At 38.7% G+C, this 25975-nt stretch overlaps 1 protein-coding gene across 1 annotated transcript in view; it reads right to left on the bottom strand.

Annotated features, from left to right (window-relative positions):
• Positions 1-25975, bottom strand: part of LOC110127355 (ADAMTS-like protein 3) — a 219630-nt gene that overhangs the window by 78089 nt on the left and 115566 nt on the right. Inside the window, exon 4 of the mRNA XM_070478277.1 lies at positions 24972-25099. Within this exon, the coding sequence (XP_070334378.1) occupies positions 24972-25099 (128 nt within the window). The remainder of the gene's footprint in view (positions 1-24971; positions 25100-25975) is intronic.

The raw sequence follows: 25975 nt of genomic DNA, 5'->3' as shown, positions 1-25975 counted from the left end.
GTGTGTGTATAACGTGTGCATGTGTTTTTTTTTTCCCCTGTGAAAAGGAAAGGAAAGCTACTGGCACCCCCCTGTGGTAGCACCCCACTGTGGGAGAATTTCTCTTCCTTACTTGCTGAGGTCACCAAGTTAACTGGGCCCTCTATACAAAACATCATCTGACTTATATGTGAAATCTAAAATATGACACAAATGAACATATCTATGAAATAGAAACTGACTCATGGACAACGAGAATGGACTTAATGTTTGCCAAGGTAGGGCAGTTGGGAAGGGTGGACTGGGAGCTTGGGATTAGCAGATGCAAACTAGTATATATAGGATGGATAAAGAACAAGGTCGGACTATACAGCACAGGGAATTATATTCAATATCTATGATAAACCATATGGAAAAGAATATAAAAAAGAATTAAATATGCATAACTGAGTTAGCATGCTGTAGGGCAGAAATTACATTGTAAATCAACTACACTTCAATAAAGTTTAAAAAGCAAAAAAAATTTAAAAGCATAATTCCTAAAAAACAAAAAATTTCCTAATGCATTGAACAGGTATATTTAATCATATTTTCATATGTCACTACATTCACATTAACTGTTAAAATACTCTAAAGAAATACAACTGTTTCTGCCAGGAATTAACTTGAGCAATGCTTATATTTTACTTCAGCCACTGGTCTTACTAAACAAATGCTACAAAATAGTGTTGGGGCAACTTCCTTAGACTACTGATACTGTAGGGTATGAAGTCATATCCCCATATACACATAGGTTTGAGAATCCAGGGTGACCACCACACACACTCCCCTCCCCTCCAGCCACTTGCTCTGGGACCCTGCACTCATCTTCCAGGCAGACTTTCCTTCTGGATGTCTGGAATTCCATCTGGCAGGTCCCTTCCTCAGTGCAGGGCTTGCTGCTCTATATTTTCTATATACATTAACTCCTTAAGATAACTCACCTGTCAACTTTTCCAACTTTTCCATGGAGTTATGTTTCTACCCCTTACGTTCCCCTGGTCAATTCAATGGCAAATTTGGAGCCAGAAAAGCTAAACACAGGCTTAACTCACAATCTTGAATTAAAAGCCAATTGTCACTATGTCATTTGTTTTAGAATAGTTAATCTGGGAAGAACAGAATTGCTACAAATTAAATCCAAAGAGATCTTTTTTTTTTTTTTTTTTGCTGGTGTGATTTAAATATGAGCCTATATGAAATGACTGAACCAGTCTATGTCAGCAATATATAACTCACTGCATACCCTTTCTGACGATTCTATTTTTATCAACTATAAAAAGAATAAGTGAAAACTAATAATGTGCCAAGAAGTATAAAGGAGGAAAATATATCATGAAAAAAATCCCATCATCAAGACCTTTACCCTTAATATTTTAGCATTTTATCTTCTAGTGTTTCTGCCATAATTTATTTACAGAATTATTTATAGCCAATTCAACTGTGTATTCAGTTTAATATTATAACCATATTCCTACTTTATTAATAATTCCTTGGAAAAATTATTTAATGACTACATAATAAACCATTATAAATATATTACTTGTCTTACAGTTTTGCATTTGAATTTTTTTAAACTGTGGTAAAATACACATCACATAAAATTTACGATCCTAACCAATTTTAAGTATACTATGCAAAACTGTAAGTATATTCACACTGTTGTACAGACACTGGGCTTCCCCGGTGGCTCAGACCGTAAAGAATTTGCCTGCAATGTAGAAGACCTGGGTTCCATCCCTGGGTGGGAAAGATCCCCTGAAGCAGGAAATGGCAACTCACTCCAGTATTCTTGCCTGGAGAATCCCATGGACAGAGGAGACTGGCAGGTTACAGTCCATAGGATCACAGAGAGTCAGGTATGACTGAGCAACTAACACACACAACACACACACACACACACACACACACATTAATTTTTGTAGGCACTTGCGCTGTCTCTTGTTTTTCCCTACTTTTAAAATTTATGTATAGTAAAATTCACTTTTGGGGGGGTTCACAATTCCATGAGATTTAACAAACCCATACAGTTGTGTAAGCACTGCCACAATCAACATGTGGAACAGATCCATCATCCCATAAATGCCCTCAGGTTGCCCCTTGTAGCCAACTTCTCTCCACCCTCAGCCCCTGAGCCATTGACTTGTTTTCTGCTCCTATTAACTTTACCTTATCCTGTAAATGGAATCACATAGCATATAGTCTTTTGACTATATCCATCCATGTTGATTTGTATATCCGTAGTTCACTCCTTAACTGCTGAACAGTATTCCACTGTCTGTATCACACAATTTACCTATTCACCAGCTGGGTATTTGAGTTGTTTCCAGCTTTTAGCAATTGTAAACACAAATGTTGTAAACATTCACACACAGGTTTTGTGTGAACACAACTTCAGTTCTCTTGGGTAAATACTCATAAGCAAGATTGCTGAGTCTCCTTATTTTATATAATAATTTTCTGCTAAACATTTTTATGCTTCCATTTTTGTTCAAATTTAGGTTACATATCTAGAAATGGATAACAAATACCAGTCATTTCATCCATGACTCTTCTATGCATGCATTTTTAACTCCTGGTTGGCTAAGTATTATTTGACTTGGTTGTTTCTTCAAGAAGGGTAAATGTCTCCCGCATTACTGAACGTTGTACTTAACATAGGAAAGGTAACGCTGCAAGATGTATTACTTTTTTTGTATTACTTTTTTTTCTATTGTGCATGTATTTTATTTTTTTGTGGAAGCATATAGTGTTTTGTTTCATTAGCATTTTAAGTAACAACCACAGTCAGGGTGTACCTATTAATAGTCACGTGTTTATTTTCATCTATTTTAACTAAAAATGCTTGGCCTTTTTGACTGGAATACTCAAGGTCTTTATTTTCAGTGTTGTATATTATTCTCAGATTATAATTTTGATTACTGCTCTTGTTCCAAGAATACTTGTAATTCTTAAGTGCTGTGCAGCTTGTGGGATCTCAGTTCCCTGAAGAGGGATTGAACCTGGGCCACGGCAGTGACCATGAAAGCCTGGAATCCTAACCACAAGGTCACCAAGGAACAACTCTGATACACTTTTTCTTTCTTTGCAATCCTTCATGAACTCATCCTTCTCCACCTTCATCTCAAAACATTCTCACCTTACTTTCTGTTTCAATTGCAGCTTGTATCCTAGTCTCTTCATATCTGTCTTCTGGAAGATGCAGTCCCTAATGGGAGTTAGAAAACTTACGGGAGAAAGACATCTTGGAGTGAAATGAAGAGGACTACAGCTGCCTCCAAAAGCATGACCTAAATGATAGTTACACTTCTGAACTGAAATACAGACCAGGTACCCAGTTTTCATTTGGCTACTGCTTTTTATATTTATTTTTTGGTCTTAACTTATTATATTTAAAAATGTATACATGTGTGCATTCCCTTATACATTTTGAAAATGAATGTTATAAAAGTAGCTCCAGAGCATTAGAGTTACAGACCTCTTACTGGTTGAGCATTACCAATCTAAGATCCAAAGAGCAGAATTCAATAATGATAAGATTCAGTTGTCTTTGAGGTTTATGCTGGCTTTAGAAAAGGCAGAGGAACCAGAGATCAAACTGCCAACATCTGCTGGATCATCGAAAAAGCAAGAGAGTTCCAGAAAAGCATCTATTTCTGCTTTATTAACTATGCCAAAGCATTTGACTGTGTGGATCACAATAAACTGTGAAAAATTCTGAAAGAGATAGGAATACCAGACCACCTGACCTGCCTCTTGAGAAACCTGTACGTGGGTCAGGAAGCAAGTTAGAATTGGACATGGAACACCAGACTGGTTCCAAATTGGGAAAGGAGTACATCAAGGCTGTATATTGTCACCCTGTTTATTTAACTTATATGCAGAGTACATCATGAGAAACGCTGGGCTGGATGAAGCACAAACTGGAATCAAGATTGCCGGGAGAAATATCAATAACCTCAGATATGCAGATGACACCATCCTTATGGCAGAAAGCGAAGAAGAACTAAAGAGCCTCTTGATGAAAGTGAAAGAGGAGAGTGAAAAAGTTGGCTTAAAGCTAAATATTCAGAAAACTAAGATCATGTCATCTGGTCCCATCACTTCATGGAAAATAGATGGGGAAACAGTGGAAATAGTGGCTGATTTTATTTTTTTGGACTCCAAAATCACTGCAGATGGTGACTGCAGCCATGAAATTAAAAGACATTTACTCCTTGGAAGGAAAGTTATGATCAACCTAGACAGCATATTAAAAAGCAGAGACATTACTTTGCCAACAAAGATTTGTCTCGTCAAGGCTATGGGTTTTCCAGTGGTCATGTATGGATGTGAGAGTTGGACTATAAAGAAAGTTGAGTGCCGAAGAATTGATGGTTTTGAAGTGTGGTGTTGGAGAAGACTCTTGAGAGTCCCTTGGACTGCAAGGAGATCCATCCAGTCCATCCTAAAGGAAATCAGTCCTGAATATTCATTGGAAGGACTGATGTTGAAGCTGAAACTCTAATACTTTGGCCACCTGATGGGAAGATCTGATTCATTTGAAAAGACCCTGATTCTTGGAAAGGTTGAAGGCAGAGGAGAAGGGGACAACAGAGGATGAGATGATTGGATGGCATCACCGACTCAATGGACATGAGTTTGTGTAAACTCTGGGAGTTGGTGATGAACAGAGAGCCCTGGTGTGCTGCGGTTCATGGGGTCGCAAAGAGTCAGACACAACTGAGCGACTGAACTGAACTGAACTGAGGTACATGCAGGCAACAAATTAAAGTAACTCAGCCTTTTGCTGTGTGGCACTCCTAAGAGTTTTAATGTCTGTTCCAATTTTCAAACAATGAATTGGGTTATATTTTATCAGTTATACATTTATTCATTTAATCAAAACTGTTTGAGTACAATATATGTATTAGGCACAGGGCTGAGTGCTGGTGATACAGAAATGAATGCAAATTGTTATTGAACTAAAAAGTAAAGATACAGCTCCAAATTGATGTGATGAGTTTAATAATAAGCTATACATGGGGCCTATAAAGACAAGTATCCAGGTATATAGTTCTCTTGACTGTTCTCTGAGAACATCTTTCTATATTATCAAAGTAGGCTGATCCAGTCTTAATATTTTCTAACACTACATATTTCCATCTTTGTGACTCATCAAAGGTATAAATTAAAATTTATTAAACTCCAAACCAGGATACATTAAATTTTAAACATTCCAGAATCACCAAACTGGGGGTCTGGCGGGAAAAATTTATGAGGGTGGAGAACTCTCTTTCTTGGTCAAAAGGATACAGCTCCATTCTCCTGGGAAACAACAGCCAGGCCAGTGGACAAGGTCATCTACTTACATGGCTCATTTCATTGTGTTTGTTATGTGTGGATAAAGGGAGAAAATAAATTATAGAAAAAAGTGAAAGGGTAATTTGAAGCACTCTGTTTTTTTTGGAAAGGTCCCAACTGAGGAAAGAGCTAACAGATTAGGGAGTTCAGTTCAGTTGCTCAGTTGTGTCCGACTCTTTGCAACCCCATGAACCGCAGCACACCAGGCCTCCCTGTCCATCACCAACCCCAGGAGTCTAACCAAACTCATGTCCATTGAGTCAGTGATGCCATCTAACCATCTTATCCTCTGTCATCCCCTTCTCCTCCTGCCGTCAATCTTTCCCAACATCAGGATCTTTTCAAACGAGTCAGCTCTTTGCATCAGGTGGCCAAAGTACTGGAGTTTAAGCTTCAACATCAGTCCTTCCAATGAACACCCAGGACTGATCTCCTTTAGTATGGAATGGTTGGATCTCCTTGCTGCCCACGGGACTCTCAAGAGTCTTCTCCAACACCACAGTTCAAAAGCATCAATTCTTCAGTGCTCAGCTTTCCTTATAGTCCAACTCTCACATCCATACATGACTACTGGAAAAACCATAGCCTTGACTAGATGGACCTTTGTTGACAAAGTAATGTCTCTGCCTTTTTTTTTTTTTTTTCATTTATTTTTATTAGTTGGAGGCTAATTACTTTACAATATTGTAGTGGATTTTGTCATACATTGACATCAATCAGCCATGGATTTACATGTATTCCCCATCCCGATCCCCCCCTCCCACCTCCCTCTCTACCCGATCCCTCTGAGTCTTCCCAGTGCACCAGGCCCGAGCACTTGTCTCATGCATCCAACCTGGGCTGGTGATCTGTTTCACTATAGATAATATATATGTTTCGATGCTGTTCTCTCGAAACAACCCACCCTCGCCTTCTCCCACAGAGTCCAAAAGTCTGTTCTGTACATCTGTGTCTCTTTTTCTGTTTTGCATATAGGGTTATCATTACCATCTTTTTAAATTCCATATATATGTGTTAGTATGCTGTAGTGTTCTTTATCTTTCTGGCTTACTTCACTCTGTATAATGGGCTCCAGTTTCATCCATCTCATTAGAACTGATTCAAATGAATTCTTTTTAATGGCTGAGTAATATTCCATGGTGTATATGTACCACAGCTTCCTTATCCATTTGTCTGCTGATGGGCATCTAGGTTGCTTCCATGTCCTGGCTATTATAAACAGTGCTGCGATGAACATTGGGGTGATGTCTCTGCTTTTTAATATGCTGTTTAGGTTGGTCATAACTTTCCTTCCAAGGAGTAAAACTCTTTTAATTTCATGGCTGCAATCACCATCTGCAGTGATTTTGGAGTCCAAAAAAATAAAGTCAGCCACTATTTCCACTGTTTCCCCATCTATTTGCCATGAAGTGATGGGACCGGCTGCCATGATCTTAATTTTCTGAATGTTGAGCTTTAAGCTAACATTTTCACTCTCCTCTTTCACTTTCATCAAGAGGCTTTTTAGTTCTTCTTCACTTCCTGCCATAAGGTGGTGTCATCTGCATATCTGAGGTTATTGATATTTCTCCCGGCAATCTTGATTCCAGCTTGTGCTTCATCCATGTGTTGTTCCATATCCAGTTCTAACTGTTGGCATAGTCCATAAAGCAGAAATAGATGTTTTTCTGGAACTCTCTTGCTTTTTCAATGATCCAGAGGTTGTTGGCAATTTGATCTCTGCTTCCTCTGCCTTTTCTAAAACCAGCTTGAACATCTGGAAGTTCATGGTTCACATATTATTGAAGCCTGGCTTGGAGAATTTTAAGCATTACTTTACTAGCGTGTGAGATGAGTACAATTGTGCAGTAGCTTGAGCATTCTTTGGCATTGCCTTTCTTTCAGACTGGAATGAAAAGTGACCTTTTCCAGTCCTTTGGCCACTGCTGAGTTTTCCAAATTTGCTGTCATATTGAGTGTAGCACTTTCACAGCATCATCTTTTAGGATTTGAAACAGCTCAACTGGAATTCCATCACCTCCACTAGCTTTGTTCGTAGTGATGCTTCCTAAGGCCCACTTGACTTCACATTCCAGGATGTCTGGCTCTAGGAGAGTGATCACACCATCATGATTATCTGGGTCGTGAAGATCTTTTTTGTTCAGTTCTTCAGAGTATTCTTGCCACCTCTTCTTAATATCTTCTGCTTGTGTTAGGTCCATACCATTTCTGTCCCTTATTGAGCCCATCTTTGCATGAAATGTTCCCTTGGTAGCTCTAATTTTCTTGAAGAGATCTCTAGTCTTTCCCATTCTATTATTTTCCTCTATTTCTTTGTATTGATCACTGAGGAAGGCTTTCTTATCTCTCCTTGCCATTCTTTGGAATTCTGCATTCAAATGGGTATATCTTTCCTTTTCTCCTTTGCTTTTTGGTTCTCTTCTTTTCACAGCTATTCGTAAAGTGATAACCAAAATCTTCTTGTATCATGCTGACTTATAACCCTACAATGCTTTTGATTCTAATTTCAAAATTAGGGAGGGAAATTATAAAACCATGGTTTAAGATTGTATTTGAATTGATTTAAATACGGGAACACAAAAACTGTGGAAACGTACAAGGAATGACAGTTTTTTTAAAAAGTGTATTAGAATTTCAGTAATAATTTTTCAGATGCATTTTTAGTAATTGTTTCATTTTAATCATTTAAATGAAAAACAAAACTAATTTTGAAAAACTTAACACTGAAAGGAAAGCACTTATTTGCTGGTGGCAGCTATGGTTATGTCCCACAACTACTGGTTATGACCATATGGTTTGGGTCTATACCCCAGTGCCATCTGCTATATCCTAATTGTGAGGCATTAACTGGAATCTTGAATGTTGGACCTGAAAATCTAAACCTAAAATGTAAGTGTATCTCTACTAAAAATCCCACTACAACCGCAGCAAAGTGATATGAAAAAAGAGCATTTTATTTCATGAATTCTCAAAATATAAAGTTCCATTTTAGACACATTTCTTCTCCAGTGACTTTTTATGGTGAACCTATCATGTACTAGGATGTGGATATAAGGATACAGGAAGGTTATCTCTTGGTTCCCTTAATAAGTCAGTAGTAAGGGTTTTTGAACTCAAGCATCTGGTGGACATTTTTCACATCTTACTTTACTTTGTCCAATTGAACACACGCTGAACCTACACTGACTGGCCTCTATTGATGTGGCATGCTTTTGTTACAATTTAGCATGAAAATGAATGGCCACTTTATGAAGAGGAATAAAGTAAAATGCAAGTTATTTTAAAGCTAAGGACACTGAAGTTCTAATTCCCTAAGCAGGAACCTGCCAGCTTATTCTGGAAATAATTCCTTTGGCTCAGAGCAGCTGAGCTGCAGAAATATGACTTCCAAGTTTTTAATTTCATTCTAATTATTATTTGTAAGAGCTAATGGTTATCAGGAGTATATAAAAATTCAAGAACATCATTTCACAATTATGTATTTTCTATCCATTACAACATTCATAACACCCTGAAATTGAAGATTTTTGAAGCCATAAATTTTATGAATATATAAAAAACATATGTTGATTCCACATGAGGATACAGTAAAAACATTAATAAAATTTCCCTGGAGTTTATAGCACTATAATTTATTGTGTTCATTTGCTGATATATTGACTCAAACACTAGTGTCTTAAAAACTAACAAGCATGTGTTTTCAAGAATAGAAATATATTAATTTTTTAAAACAGTAGTTTAGTTAACTTAAATCTGTCTTTCCCATGGTTGGCACTTGACTAGAATATCAAATTGCAAATTTTTGCAAGCAAAAGAGACATTCTGGCTGGCATATGGTCCACAGTGCAAAAGAACTATGTGTATTTAAATGAAATCAAATTCTGAAATAACTTTATCCACAAAGAAATACATAAGGAAAATAGCCACATTCATGTCCTTTCTTAAATCATGAATTTAAAGGACACTGACAAAAAGAGAAGGCACTGAAATGCTTTCTAAAACTTTGGGATAGCTTTCCGTTGGTTTTTATGTAACCACCTCTGCATACTTCTTCCAAGAAAAGTTGACCACAAAAGCTCAATATTTATGAAAATTTAATGAGTCTCTAAGGCTGTTCAAGGATAAGGAGACCTGATAAGCTTTCCAGGGGAAGTAGATTTCCTTCTTAATAATCTCAGCATGCTTCCAAAATTACAGTGAAACATCTCAATATGCGAGTGGGTACATAAGGTTTGGGGCTGCCTAAAAGGTGGGGAGCACGAATGACAGAATTATTAATGACCCTGCTGCCTTTCCTCTGAAATAATCTAATTTAATTTTTATGGAGAGAAATAATGTTACTGCCCCTGTGTTTTATCAGAGTCATGGAAAGAGTGAGTATATCACAGGCCTGGCCTTGTATCAGGAGCTAAGCTGAGAACATAGATCCCCTCACCACACACTTGTCATCCTGTAGACATCCCAGAACACACTACACTCTCATTCAACATTTTTTTCTTATATTTGGTAAAGAATCTTCCCTACTTTCAAATATGTATTCACACTGGATGAGCTCAGGGAGCAAGAAAAAAATTTGGAGAATCTCAGGACCAAATGTAAATTTTAAAATATAGGTTAAGAAGTGTACATAAACAGACTAAAAAATACTGCACAAGTCCTAAAAAAACTACTAATTCAAGAATGGTGACTTGAAATACAGTAGCAATATTTAGGCTAGAACTGTTTTGCGGTCCCTACAATTATTTGTGAAATATTTTAGGTCCAAAAAAATGTCACAAGGATGCAAATTCATGTCTATACCAGTAAGCTTCATCATTTCTTACAAGTTTTCTTTGGATTTAAGAAATGTGTCATTCAAATTTGGTGGAAGCCCCCTGCCAAACCTCCTCAATCCTATTCCCCTGCCTCCAGCCCATTGGTGAGAAGTAACTAAGTAAATGGCATCATAGTTTATCTAACCTTTCACAGCTTGATTTTTTTGTCTCAACACTGTTTCTGAAAATATCCATGTTGATAGATGCAATTCTAACCCACCAATTTTTATGACTCTAGAGTAATCCAATTTATAAATACAGCTCAAATTCATCAATCTTTTTTATTTATTGATTGATTTTCTTAAAAGTCTATGAAGGTTTATGTTGGTCCTGCAATGACCAATCTTATACTGTCACTTAGGGTACTACATTTGCGGGCTTCCCTGGAGGCTCGGCAGTAAAGAATACGCCTGCAATGCAGGAGACATGGGTTCTATCCCTGGGTCAGGAAGATCCCCAAAGGAAATGGAAACCCAGTCCAGTATTCTTGCCTGGGAAATCCCACGGACAGAGGAGCCTGGCAGGCTACAGTCCAAATAGTCACAAAGAGTCAGATACAACTGAGTGACTAAGCAACAACAACAAAGGGTACATTTGCACTACTTTCTTAGGATCCATACTCTAGTGGGACTGTTCCATTGTAGGCATTTACAGCTTCACTAGTACCAGATAACGACACACTGTCATTTAAAGTGGGAATACCAATTTTCATTCCCATTAGTAGTGCAGAAAAATTCTTGTTTTTACATATTAAAGCCAATACTTGGCATTTTTAAACTGAAAAGTTTCCCAGTCTGAAGAATATGGAATATCTCACTTTGTATTTTTTGCATTTTTGTTGTTAGTGAGGTTAATATTTTCACGTTTTAGACTAGTCAAGTTCCCCTTCTGTGAATTTCCTGTTCATATCCTTTTCCCATTCTTCTACTAGTTTGCTTTTGTTTTATTGTATTTCAATATCTCATACGCTAATTCCTTATTGGTTATATTCATTATCAAGATTTTCTTCCACTCCATGCTTTTCTTTTATTTTTTTTGGCCACAACACAGGGCATGCATGCACGATCCTAGTTCCTTTACCAAGGATCAAACCCATCCCCATGCAGTGGAAGTGCAGTGTCTTAACCACTGGACCACCAGGGTAGGTCCCTATAGTATATATTTTTATGATACAAAGGTGTTTGCTTAGTCTGCTTGAATTTATAAATATTTTCCTTTGTAACTTATGCCCTTCGTGTCTTAGTTAAGGACACAAAGCTCACCCAGAGATCATACAGATATTCTATATATTCTTCTTCTAAATATTTTCAAGATTGGCTTTTCATAAGCAGATTTTAACCTACCTGGAATTTATTCTTTAATGGATTGACATTTCCCAATATTTTCCCTTTGGATATTAATAATCATATTTGAACCCCACGTATGGAATATTCATCCTTTCTCCACCAATTTTTAAATTTCCGTATGGTTGACGTCAATTCAATCAACACAGAACACTTCTTGTATTGAAGGATCACAAGGATCCCTTAAATTGTCTTCTATAGTCCGTACCTTCTTTCCACCCACCCCCACTAGTTCTTTAACACCAGGCAATTACTGATCTGTTCTACACGTCTATAATCTTTGCATTTCAAGACTATTACACACAGTTCCCACAGGGAGCGCTGTGAGAAACGGATGGCGGCTTTCAATCCGGCGCCCTCCAGGTTCTCTGGCCTCCGGTGGGCAGGTGAATTAGGGGCCCGCAGGCCGGGACCTCCTGCGGGCGGGCGAACCGGGGGCCCCGGGGCCGGGACCCCCGGGGCCGGGACCCCCGGTGGGTAGGTGAACTGGGGGCGCACTCACTCGGACAGCTTGGGCTGTCTTGCGGGGCCTCAGAGCTCTCACCACCGCCACCCACTGGAAGCCGCAGCAAACCTCACCCTCACCCTCACCTCTGCACCCTAATGGCGGCGGCCGCGCAGGGCCCGGATCTCGCTGACCAACCACTGGGTTTCTTGGCCCAAGGCTGCAGGGCTTAGGCCAAGCGTCTGCGAGGCACCCGCGCGTATGGGGCCTGAGGTGACCGCTCACCGCGTGGGGGCTGACAAAGGCTTTAACGACCCAGAAGGTGAGCGAAGCCGCGGTGGGTGATGGGTAGAAATGAACGGTTAGGCAGTTGGTGGTGATTCTACCAAGTCCTTGACGTGGAACGATACTAATAGAAATGATGGAATAACTTACCGCATGCAACCAATAGTTACTGCCCATTGCCCTTTGGTAAGATTTACTGTCCATTTATAGAAGGCCTATGTCTATAATATGAAAAAGCTGCTCTCAACTTTCCCCTCAACCTTTCAAAAGAAAACTGTATCTAGGCCTTCTAGATGCAAAGAGGTTGCTGAAGTATGATAAAGTCAAGTTAGAAAATCACCTATCTTGTAAATGCCCCCCTTTTTTTAACCATAGAAAAGACATGTCTTCTGGAGATGACTTTTCTAAATGGAGTTGTTTGACCATCTCTAGAAGCGACCTCAGGAGCCCCCCAGGCCCACATTTGTCCAGTGGGTTAGAGGACATGGAAGGGATGACACTGAGGAAGTAAAGCAGGTTCTAGGTCAGACTGGCCATCCTTAGAAGACATTTCCATATTATAACCATTGTTCTGTGTGTGCGTTTTATTCCTCACCACTGTATAAATATAGTTGGCAGTAAGTACTTTTTGGTAATATCTAGTCTTTCTAATGGAGAAGGCAATGGCACCCCACTCCAGTATCCTTGCCTGGAGAATCCCAGGGATGGGGGAGACTGGTGGGCTGCTTTCTATGGGGCCGCACAGAGTCGGACACGACTGAAGCTACTTAGCAGCAGCAGCAGCAGTCTTTCTAAATGTTCTGAAGTCCTGATATGTGGAAGTAGTAAAACTAAAAGTAGTAAAAAGACATTTTGTAAACATCTTTATGTTAAAATTACTTCGAAATACTGTTGGGGGTGGTGGTGGTGGTGGTGGCCAAACCACCTCTTTGAACATTGCATTGTATCTATGCACTGGTTGACGACTGGGGGAAGCAGGGGAAAAAGGAAGTGCAAAGAGCTCTGTGCCTGAGTGTTTATAGTGGGGCAAGACTAAGCACTGTGTTTTTTATGTTTGTGCATTTTATTTCACTTTGCTGTGTATATAGTTTATATAAGGGACCAGTGAGTCCTAATTTACAACATTTAGTCTTTCTAGATGTTAAAAAGTTTGCTAGTGTATGACAGAAATAGAGTTAGTAAATTAATACATTTTGTACATTTTGTGTGAAAATTTCCAGGGAAGATTGTCTTCTGAAAAATTGAGCTTTATTGCCCTCCGGGTTGGTGGAGGGGGGAGAGGTGGGAAAGGGGTTGGTCTTAGGCTAGAATGCCTGTATTTTGAAGACATTTTCAGATTATAACTGTTTTATGTGTGCAGTTTATTCAAGACTGCTCTGTATATAGTGGACAAATGAAGTCCTTATTTGAAACATCTAGTCCCTCTAGATGTTTAGAAGTGCCTGACTGAATAAGTTTAATGTAGAAGTCATAAAATATCATTTGTAAATATCTTTTTGCTCAAATTCATAGGAACTATTGTCTTTGGGAGTATTGAATGTTAAACCACCTCCATGAGCAAGTATACTGTTGTTTGTATTTGTTCTGTGGTTTGGAGAAGGTGGGAGAGAAAGAACTGCAAAAGGTAATATGCTAGTGTGTCCATACCTGGACATATTCAGACCAAAACATTTTCTGTATGTTATATGCATTTTGTTTGGTGGTGTATATAATGGATAAATGAGTCCTATTTGCAACATCTAGTTTCCAGATTGAAGGCAGGAGGAGAAAGGGATGACAGAGGATGAGATGGTTGGATGGCATCACCGACTGAATAGACATGAGTTTGAGCAAACTCCAGGAGGTGTTCTGTGAAGGACAGGGAAGCCTGGCATGCTGCAGTCCATGGGGTCACAAAGAGTCAGACACTACTGAGCGACTAAACAATAACAAAGTCTCTGCTTTTGTAAACATCTTTTTATTAAAATTCCTGTGAAATATTGTTGTTTGAGGGGGGTGGCCAAACCACCTCTTTGAACACTGCATTGTATTTGTGCACTGGTTGAAAGATGGGGGTGAATGAGGTTGCCAGTGAATGACAAAGTAGTCAGTAAAAAAATTAGCCATTTTAAATAAAATTAGCACATTTTGTACACATTGTGTGGAAGTTCATAGGCCAGCTTGTCTTCTGTAAATGACTTTTGGATATGAATTTGTTCAGTCACCTCTAAGCATTACACATGCCTGTACTTGTCCACTTGATTGATGGTGGAGAGAGGAAGTGAGGGAGGGAATACCCTAGATGATAAGCACTGTTACGTGTCTTCTCTTGTGCTCATGCTCAGTCGTGTCCGACTCTTTGTGATTCTTTGGACTATAGCCCAACAGGCTCCTCTGTCCATGGGATTTTTCAGGCAAGAAAACTGGAGTGGGTTGCCACTTTCTCCTCCAGAGGATCTTCCTGACCCAGGGATCAAACCCACATCTCCTGTGTCTCCTGCATTGCAGGTGGATTCCTTACCTGATGAACTACTGGAGAAGCCCCCAAATAATTATTATTTCTTGTCTTGTTCAAGACTTAGATGGGTGAAAGTTTATTTAGCAGTGCTGTGTGCATGGTGGACAAGTATCTAGTCTACTTTTACAAGTATCTAATAAAAGACAATATCTAGTCTTTTAGATATTTAGAAGTGCTTAATGTGTTTAAAAGTAGAAGTAGTAGAATAATGCTTCTTATAAATAGCTTTTTAAAACTGATGGGAAACACTGTCTTTGTAAATGGGATTGTTAAACCTCCTCTCTAAACAGTACACTCTGTGCTTATCCATTGGGTTGAAGAAGGTAGGAGGGAAGATTGCAAAGATGTTTTGCTAGTGTGTACTAGAAACATTTCAACTTACTCATTGTTCTGTGTGCTACATGTATCTCATTTACCTTTACTGTATATATTATGTATGTACTGGACAGATGGGTCCCAGTTTTACAATAGCTAGTCTCTATATATTAAAGAAGTTGCCAATGTATGATAAAGTGAAGTGAAAGTTGCTCACCCATGTCCGACTCTATGTAACCCCATGGACTATCCATGGAATTCTCCATACTGGAGTGGGTAGCATTTCCCTTCTCCAGGGGATCTTCCCAACCCAGGGATCAAACCCAGGTCTCCTGCATGGTAGGCGGATTCTTCACCAGCTGAGCCACAAGGGAAGCCCAATGTATGATTAAAGTGGAGTTAATAAATTAATATGTTTTGTATACTTTGTGATATAATTCATTGAAAGGCTGTCTTCTGAAAAGCAAATTGTAAATCACATCTAAGTGAAACATGTGAGTGTACTCTGCCCACTGTTGGATGGATGGCAAATAGGAAGAATTGGGAGAAATGAAGGGTTCTAGGCTAGAATATTCCTTCATAGAAGACACTTTCAAATATAACCATTGTTACACGTGTGTAGTTTATTCAATACTACTGTGTATATAGTGGACAAACAAGTCCTTATTTGAAACATCTAGGTTTTCTAGATGTATAAAAGTATACAACCTATGTTGAAAGTAGAGTTAAAGTAACACTGTTTAAGTATTTTTTTCTGTTAATTCATAGGACTGGTTGTATTTGGGGAGTGGAATTGTTAAACTTGAGTAAACTCTCCAAGAAAAGTAAGTTCATTGGGTAGTGGAGAAGCAGGGGCAGGGAAGGAAGTACAGAGAGAAGGGTTCTGTACCCATCAGTCTTTAGACAAGTTCAGACAATCTAACCATTATTCTGTTTATGCATTTTAGTTAATACTGCAGTGTTTTAATCATAATTCTGCCAATATCTTTATCTAGAGGCCTGTTGCCATTTTTGTACTTTCTGAAATTTTTGTTGCTAAGAAAGTCAGGATTACATTTTTTACCTTCCAGATTGAGTTGGTATAGTATATTCTTAGTTATCAAAATACTCATAGCCTTGGGACTTTGAAATGATAAATATTCATGATGTGTGAAAAACACAATACATAATTGTATGGTCATCCAGGTCATTGCATCTATCAGTGATTCATTTCTTTTTATTGCTGTGTAGTATTCCAAGGTATTGATACATTACAGTTTGTTTACCTAGTCACCCACTGAAGGGCATATGGGTTGTTTCCTTTTTTTTTTTTTTTTTTTGATATTATGAGTAAAGCTGCTAAAAACATTCAGGTTTCCATGTGAAAACAAGTCTTCATTTCTCTGGGATAAATGCCTAGGTATACAACTGCTGGGTTATACAGTAGTTACATGTTTAATTTTTTAAGAAACTGCCTGTGGCCATACTGTTTTACATTCTCACTCCCAGTATAGGAGTGATTCAGTTTATCTGAATTCTTACCAGCATTTCATTTTGTCAATTTTTTAATTTTTTTAAAAAAGCTATTCTGATACATATGTAATAATGTCGGATTGAGACTTTAATTTGCATTTCCCTAACAGCTAGAGTGGAGAAGGACATGGCAACCCACTCTAGTGTTCTTGCCTGGAGAATCCCATGGACGGAGGAGCCTGGTAGGCTGCAGTCCATGGGGTCGCTAAGAGTCGGACACGACTGGGCGACTTCACTTTCACTTTTCACTTTCCTGCACTGGAGAAGGAAATGGCAACCCACTCCAGTGTTCTTGCCTGGAGAATCCCAGGGGTGGCAAAGCCTGGAGGGCTGCTGTCTATGGGGTCGCACAGAGTCGGACACGACTGAAGCAACTTAGTAGCAGCAGCAGCAACAACAGCTAGAGATATTAAGCCCATTTTCATGTACCTATTTACCATGTGTGTATCCTCTTTGGTGAAATATCTGCTCAGCTCTTTTGTTCATTTTCTAATTGGATTCTTTATTTTTTTTAATTGTTGACTGTTATGTTCTTAATATAAATCCTGGTCCTTTATCAGATACATGGTTTGTAAATATTTTCTCCCATTGACCTAGGTACTAATACTACAGTTTTGGCTATGTAAGTCTTATATCAGGTGGACTGATCCCTTTTACTCTATTTTTTTTCAAAATTGTTTTAAGTATTCTATGCCTTATACCTTTTGATATAAATTTTAGAATAATCTTATTTAATTTACAAAAATAAAACTTTGCAAGAATTTTAAGTGAAATGAATCTATAAATCAACTTGGGCCCAGCTTTATGCCCCACTTGTCTCCTCAGTTCAGTTCAGTTCAGTCACTCAGTCGTGTCCGACTCTTTGTGATCCCATGAATCGCATCACGCCAGGCCTCCCTGTCCATCACCAACTCCCAGAGTTCACTCAAACTCATGTCCATCGAGTTGGTGATGCCACCCAGCCATCTCATCCTCTGTTGCCCCTTCTCCTTCTGCCCCCAATCCCTCCCAGCATCAGGGTCTTTTCAATGAGTCAACTCTTTGCATGAGGTAGCCAAAATATTGGAGTTTCAGCTTTACCATCAGTCCTTCCAGTGAACACCCAGGACTGATCTCCTTTAGGATGGACTGGTTGGACCTCTTGTCTCCTAGAATATTGAAATCAGAGGATCCTTGACTGAGAAATCAGAGCAGCACAAATAAAAATACCTAAAAACATCATCAGGCAATGAGATAGACCAGCCACATCTCCTTAAAATTAAGCTCACACCTCTTTTCCTTAAATATGAACAACCAACAAGGATCACCAGAAATCTTAGAAAAGTCTTTATCATGAAATATCATGACATAAACAAGACAGAATTCAAAAAGAATTGAGACAATGCAAGGGAAAGAAAACCAACCCCCCTCCCCAAACTCTATTTATATTGCCAGAGACAAAAGAGAAGATACTGCATCTGAAAACCAGGGACAGATTGCTTTAAAAAATAATAAATTAAGGAACAAAAAATATCTCAGGAAAAAAAAAAAGAGAGAAAGAGGATAAATGAAGGTACCTAGAAAATTGGAATGTAAGTTCAGGTAAATCTCCCAGAAAGTAGGGCAAATGAACAAAGAGAGAAAAACTGTAAGTCTAATATCTGAATAATACATACATATACAACTTTAAAAAATTATACATAAAAATTAAAACAATATCTTTTTGTTAAAATTGTATAATCTCTAACATAGTTTTCAATATTATTCACAAAATTACCCATTCTTACCTATCCCTTAGAGCCATACTACAGTCAAGAAGGCTTTTTAAAATCAGTCCGGGATTTAATAATTCATCTCTTCATTAATGGAATAAAATGTACTAAATTTCCACTACATGCCGGTGGTAATGTGGGGCACAGCACAGAGAGGAAAAATACATGTATACCACCTAAAATTTTGTTTCAATTATTAAAAAAAATGTTTAAAACACAATAAAATAAACACTCTGATAAAACCATATTCACAAGATCCTATAGAAGCACAGAAGTACTGCATCTAACCTAGAAAATGGTAGAAACTGCCAACAAATGCTTTAAGGACGAAATGGAGATTCAAAGGAGTTTCCAAAGTCAACTATGTGTTAACAACCAAAAGGAGAAAAAAGGATGCTTCAGGCAGAAAGAAGAGCACTGACGAAAGGTGTGAAGTGATAGGTGAGCACACATTTACTTATTTACCCATTCAAGTAACAATGTTTGAGTCCTAATCACATGTTAGATGTTAGACCTTAGAGTGGTAAAGTCAATGTCCCTTCCCTAAAAGGAGTCTTACCTGCCAATAATGAGAAGCATAAGAGAGGAACATCAAAGTTAGACTCAGATGTCAAGATAGGTTTCCTAAATGAAGATGACCATGAAGAATAAGTAAGAATTAGCCAGATATCACACTAAAAAAGACACAAAAGAATACATGACAAGATGCAGATGATTAAGACAATAGATACACAAAGAAGGACCGTGTTTAAAATGAAGGAAAGAATGTAAGGTAACAAATACACCATAGCAGTATTTTCAAACATCATTAGAAAATAAATTAGAAAAAAATTCAAGTGGCAAGGATCTTGAAAATCATTCTCAAACACACAGGAAAATAAATAGATGAAAGTGGCTGGAGTAAAAATAGATGAACAGAAATAACTAGCATTCATGAAAAAGAGGACAGAACAAAAAGGCAAGAACCAACAGTAAATGATATAATAGAAGAAAATTTTTCCTATAATGAAAAAGGATCTAAATCTGTACAATAAAAATGGCCACCATGTGCCAAGAAAAAATAAGAGACTGATATATAGAAACAACATTGTAAAACTCTTGAGAGAAAAAATAAAGCCTTCCATAGGCAGCCAGGCAGAACAAATAGTAAACTACCAAAAAGAGCCAAAAAAAAAAAAAAAGCCAGCCTGAGAGGTCTATGAGCAACATTGTATGCCAAACTTTGTGGAGAAAAAACTTCTGAGGTTTGAGAGGGAAAATTTGTGTCTCAGGAATTTCATACCCAAATAAGCCATTCACTGTTTATGTGTGAAGTCAAGAGAAAAACATTTTCAGATATAGAAGGATTCATAAAGTATAAGACCCACAACTTTTTCCTGAAATTAAGAAAGCTATAAAGTCTTACTGCTTTAAGTGTGGTCCACAGACAAGCAGCATTGACATCACCTGGGAATTCATTAGAAATGAAAACTCCTGGGCCCCACTCCAGACCTACTGAATCAAAGTTTATATTTTAACAAGATCCCTAGGTGATTCATATGTGCATTAAAATTCCAGAAGCACAGCTCAAAACATATCCCTGCCAACAAAGTGATGATTCAGAAAGAAGAACTGAAAGTACTGACAATGAACATTGAAATAATATATGTACACAAACTCAATTTTCAGTGATGGTTTGAAATATGATTATGAAAGAAAAGATAAAAAGGGGATAAATGCTGCCAAGAAATTGAGTATAAGATCCCAAGTTATAATAACAAAATCCCACTGAGTGGAAATGAAGAAGGAAAGCATAGAACATGCATTGACTTACAAATAAAAAGAGACTAGTATTTTATTATTGGCATTGATAGTTATAAAGTAATTATTAAAGTATGATTTTCAAACATCTTAAATTTAATCATCAGAAATATAAAAACAGAATGGCTCAGCAAGTAAAGAATCTGCCTGCAATGCAGGAGACACAGGAGACTTGGGTTCAATCTCTGGGTCAGGAAGATCCCCTGGAGAATGAAATGGCACCTCACTCAAGTATACTTGTCTGAAAAATCCTATGGACAGAGGAGCCTGGTGGGCTCCAATCCAATGTATATATATACACACATATAATTTTGAAATTACCAGAGGTAAAGTTCAGCAAAATAAAAGAAAGAATGAAAGATTTTAAGAAGAGAAGGTCATCCAAGCACATATATTGAACTCTCTCCTGCTTATAACTGCTTAGTGAAATAACCAACAAAGCATATCAATAGGTTAACATCTCTACATCATAGCTAAAAATTCATAGAGGCTATACACAAGCCAGAAATTTCAATATACATATAAATAAGACTGAATTAAAGGATGGAGCACAAATATACTATTCACTTACACAAAAGAGAAGCTTGCAGGAGACACAGGTTCGATCCCAGGGTCAGGAAGATCCCCTGGAGGAGGAAATGGCAACTCACTCCAGTATTCTTGACTAGACAATCCCACAGACAGAGAAGCCTACAGTCCAGAGTCATGGGGTCACAATGAGTCAGACAAGACTGAATGAGCATGTGCCCACACGCATGCGTGCATGCGCATGCACACACACACACACATCTCTTCAAACAGTGCCTATACCCTATTGTCTATTTCACTTTTCCTTTTAGGACTCTGATTATACATGGTTTAGACCTTTTCATCTTATATCCATACCTTTTCATCCTTATTCTATGTTCATTCATTTTCCCTGTGTATTTTAGCCTGGATATTTCTACAAATCTATACTTTCTTCTGCTGTTTCTAATCTGCTATTATGGCCATCTATTTAGTTCATGATTTTAGTTATCATTTGCTTCTATTCTCAACTTCCCATATAATTCCATTTTATGGATTCCAGTTCTTTGGTGAAATCCTATATCCTGCCATCTATTTTTGTAAATACTTATTACAAGGGTTTTGTTTTGTTTTTTGATACACAGGTCCTAGTACCTATTTCTAACTCTAGTACCTATTTCTATCATGTGATTTTCCTCTTGTTCTTGTCCCATGATAAGACTGGTAATGCTTTATTGAATTATTGGCATAATCTATAAAAATTTGTATACTCTCTGGTTGGTGTCATCTTCCTCTAGGGTGTTTTTTTAAGCTTCTTGGAGGCAGTTGAAACAGCAACAAATTTCATTATTCAAGTTAGGTTTGAATTAATTAAGACTGGGTTTCAGTCTTCGTAATATCTAGTCTATTTAGGATTATATTTCCCTTTCTCCTAGGGTATAGCCCTTCAAGGATACAAACTATCACCTGAGGTGTTTACCATAGCTTTGAATTCCAATTTTTATGTCCTAGGACTATGAAACTGCCAATAAATCTGGTCAGTTTCTCAGCCTCTTAGAAGCTGCTTTCTGCTTGACTTTTCTTCCTTTTACTGCTTAAAAACTGGTAAATGCCTAGATAAAAAATATGACTCAGATAAAGTCATTTTCTGCATATCACTGCCTTCAGGGATCTTGCAGTCTCAAGTTCTAAGTCCATGATTATTTTTTACTTCTCAGTTTCTGGTTCCCGAGCTCCCAGCTGGTGGCTCAGCTGGTTAAGAATCTGCCTGCAAGGCCAGAGACCTTGGTTTGATCCCTCAGTTGGAAAGATTCCCCCAGAGAAGGGAAAGGGTACCCACTCCAGTATTCTGGCCTGGAGAGTTTCATGGACTGTATAGTACATAGGATTGCAAAGAGTTGGACACAACTGAGCAACTTTCACTTCTGGTTCCAAATTACCCATCATTAGACTGCTAATATCTGTGATAGTTTTATTACATCCAAAGCATGGTCCAAAGTGAAGTGAGACAAATAAGGACAAAAAAGTAGATTTTTATAAACCTATATGAATTCAATTTAAAGGTAAGTCTTTTAATCTAAGATTATGTCTACTTTTTAATGCTTAAATGCAAAAATTCTGATTGTAATTCTTTCTTGAAAAGCCTGTGATGGTGGACCATAGTTGAATTTTGATTTGTTTTTATTTTTGCCTTTATTTGACCAAATAAAATATTGACAACCTGTATCAGTTCCAAATATGCTTTTTCTTTTTGGACAGTTTCCTAGTATTTGAAATCCAAAAATCTGAGATTCTTTTCCGTAGTCTACTGATCTACCTCCTTCTTCAACATTGGCCCTTTCTGATTTCTCCCTTATCTACTGTTTTTCAGGAATAAAGGCCTCTTTTCATTTCCTGCTCCAGCATCTTTACATATGCTGACTCCAGTATCTGGATTTTATGGCCCATTACCCTCCACCTTCATATAATTCACTTCCTCTAAGCAGTCGGGTCTCAAAAAGAGACTCTCAGTACAGAGGCCTTCCCTGTGTTGGCACTATCTGCCCCCTTGACAAAATGTTAATTTCATATAATTTGACTACATACTTGTCCATTGTTTGTTCCTCTAGACTATAAGAACCATGAAGGCAAGTTCTGGGCTAGTTTATTTTTTTAACTTATTCATTTGGCTGTGTTGGGTCTTAGTTGTGGCCTGCAGGATCTTCATTGCGCCATGCGGGATCTTTTGTTGCAATGCACAGACTCTGTAGTTGTGGAACTGGGTTTCTGGAGAGAGAGCCAGTAGTTGTGGCACACAGACTTAGTGGCTCCATGGCATGTGAGATCTCAGTTCCCCAACCAGGGATTGAACCCACATCCCCCACATTACAAGGTGGACTCGACCACTAGACCACCAGGGAAGTCCCTCTGTGTTAGTTTCACAATTGTTAAACTCCTTGCCCACACCAAGGTATAAAAAACATCATGGAGCTGGAGACTTGGGTAGTATAAGGATTTCTGAAGGTTTTTTTGAGAAATCTGTGCTGCGAGCCTAAGCCTCCGTCTGCTATACAGAAAGAGAAGAGACAAGGGCTTCGATCTGCTAACCCCCAGTCAAGAGGAAGAAATTTGGGGAATGCCAGCTGAAGAGTTCAGTAGGTGGCTCTTGCAGTTGGTTGGTATCTAATTCACACTTGAGATACATAAGGGCTGAGAACTCAGCTGCAGTGGACTGTGTAAGCAGAGAAAGTGTTGCCGTATTGGCTCCTAGAACTGGGGAGTTTCTTTAGCGAAGTTCACAGGAGGGTTTCCAATGAACCAGATGCGGGCTGCATGCAAGACAGTCACTGTGAGTTGTCTTAGGAACAAACATACCAAGACAGCTGCTGAGGGGGTGAGTATACATAAATAGGGAGAGGTTGGGACATGTCTAGGTGTCCTAGAATAGGAAAGAGCAGCGTTACCAAGTTAGAGGATTGCGAATACCACGTCTCAAGTGAACCGCACACAAAGGATCCCAAGGGATTGGGTTGGGGGGAAGGAGGAGATAACGTCTCAGAGAAATCCATCAAAGTGCTCACAATAGATAAAAGGTAGCTTTAAATACTCCTAACCAGATGGCATCAATACCTGCTCCCTAAATTAATGGCAGGGGCTTCCCATGTGACTCAGTGGTAAAAAATCTTTCTGCCAGTGCAAGAAATGAGGGTTAATAATTGGGCTGGGAAGAAGCCCTGAAGGGAATGGCAACCCATTCCAGTATTCTTGCCTGGGAAATCCCGTTGACAGCCCATGGGGTCACAAAGAGTCAGACACGACCAAGCAGCTGAGCACACACACACACTCTCCTCCTCCTCCTCTCCTCTTGCCAAAATCTCTTTTTCTGAGTAAGTATGGAGAAGGCAGAAAAGGCTGAAGAGTTGCCCTTCCTAACCTGAAGCCCTTCCAGTAGCAGCCAACCACAGTTAGGAGAGAAAAGACACAAATTCACACTGAGATAGACCACTCAGAAAAAATCGTATTCTAGGCAAAGGCAAAGCACTTTTTAAATAAAGTAATAAGCATGGAAGCATTTTGGTTGTATGACAACAAGATGAAAATGCCCATTCATGGTTCTTAATATATTTCTCTAATTCTTTTTTAACAAATACAAGTACATACCATTTTTACTTTTTAATTTTGCCTTTATCTCGTTTGCCAGTGGATAAGTGGAATTTATGGTGTTTAACCGATCCTTGATTTGAATAAAGACCATTTATACCAGTGATTCAAATGGAACCTTGATCAAAATTTTGAGATTAAGTAGTCTTATCCCCTCTATTTTCCCTAATTATTGCCTTGGCATTTATCACAGGATATATTTTTTATGGGGGCAAGGCATGAGGGATGATGCCAAGGAAATATAAAATGCTCTAATATATGGGGTTTGGCTTTTATATTTAGTTGGTGATTGGGGAGGTACACACCACTTTTAAAAAGTAAAAGACAAACACAAATAAACCCCACTCTTTTCCTATCTGAAAGTGAAAGTGTCAGTCACTTCCAACGCTTTGGGACCCCACAGATGGTAGCCCGCCAGGCTCCTCTGTCCATGGAATTCTTCAGGGAGGAATACTGGAGCGGGATGCCATTTCCTATTTCAGGGCATCTTCCTGACCCAGGGATCAAACCCAGGTCTCCTGCATTGCAGGCAGATTCTTTACTGTCTGAGCCACCAGGGAAGCCACCAAATATTTAGACATTGCAGATGTTATACCCCCAGCACAGTACTTCCTAAAGCCATGAAGCCAAGTTGTCTTCCCAACGCCACCATCCAAAGGCGCTGATGTCCCACGGAGGAGAGTAGATAAAGCTGCCACTTACCTGCCAGTCAAACATCTCCGCAGAGAATATGAGGCTCCTCCCCCGCAAGTCCTCGAGCAGTCACTCCAGTCTCCCCAAGCGTCCCAGTTGCTATCTTTCTCTTCATCTGAACGAGTGTTTCTTGAGGTCTGGAAAGTGGAAAGCACAGTAAATTATAGACAAAATGCTAGAGACATCCCAAAGGCTTTCCTAGTTTTTCCAGAGTCTGAGTCTAAGCTGTTCACAAACACTAAAGTTGCCTGAAAGGGCTTTGCTTCAGAATGGTTACATCATACACACACAAAAGCTGGTTTGGTTTTTTTTTTTAATATTTATTTATCTATTTGGCTGCACTGGGTCTTAATTAAAGGTACACGGGATCTTCGATCTTCACTGGGGCATGTGGACACTTAGTTGTGGCATGCAGGATCTAGTTCCCTGACCAGGGATTGAACTGGGGCTCACTGCATTGGGAGCACAGAGTCTTAGCCACTGGGCCACCAGGGGAGTCCCACACATAAGATAGTTTTATATGGAAACTAGAGGCACATGAGTACCTTTCCACTTATGAGGGTTTTATCCAGATGGCTTCCCAGCTCAGTTTTAAATGTGATATTTTATCATTTCAACATTTAAATACATTGGCTAAATATTAAAAGTAATATTTATTATTATTAATTTGTTTTATAACTTCATAGCAGGGTCCTAGCTTGTACCTAAGGCATTCTCACCTCCTGAGAGAGGTTCCACCCCAAGAAGACAAAATAGATAAAGCTTCAGGGTCCAAGAAAATAGAGAAAGTTCAATTATGAATACAGTCAGTTTAATTTGTTTTCTGGACTTGCTACCATTGATTTATATCAATATAGTGTGTGTGCATGTACGTATGTGTGTTAGTTGCTCAGTCATGTCTGACTCTTTACAACCCCATGGACTGTAGCCCACCAGGCTCCTCTGTCCATGGGATTCTCCAGGCAAGAATACTGGAGTGGGTTGCCATTTCCTCCTCTAGGGGATCTCTCTGA

This window comes from Odocoileus virginianus, chromosome 16 (genome assembly GCF_023699985.2).
Source record: "Odocoileus virginianus isolate 20LAN1187 ecotype Illinois chromosome 16, Ovbor_1.2, whole genome shotgun sequence".
NCBI classification, from domain to species: Eukaryota; Metazoa; Chordata; class Mammalia; order Artiodactyla; family Cervidae; genus Odocoileus; species Odocoileus virginianus.
Note: the sequence above shows the minus strand (reverse complement) of the source record. Positions and strands in the feature narration are given on the sequence as shown.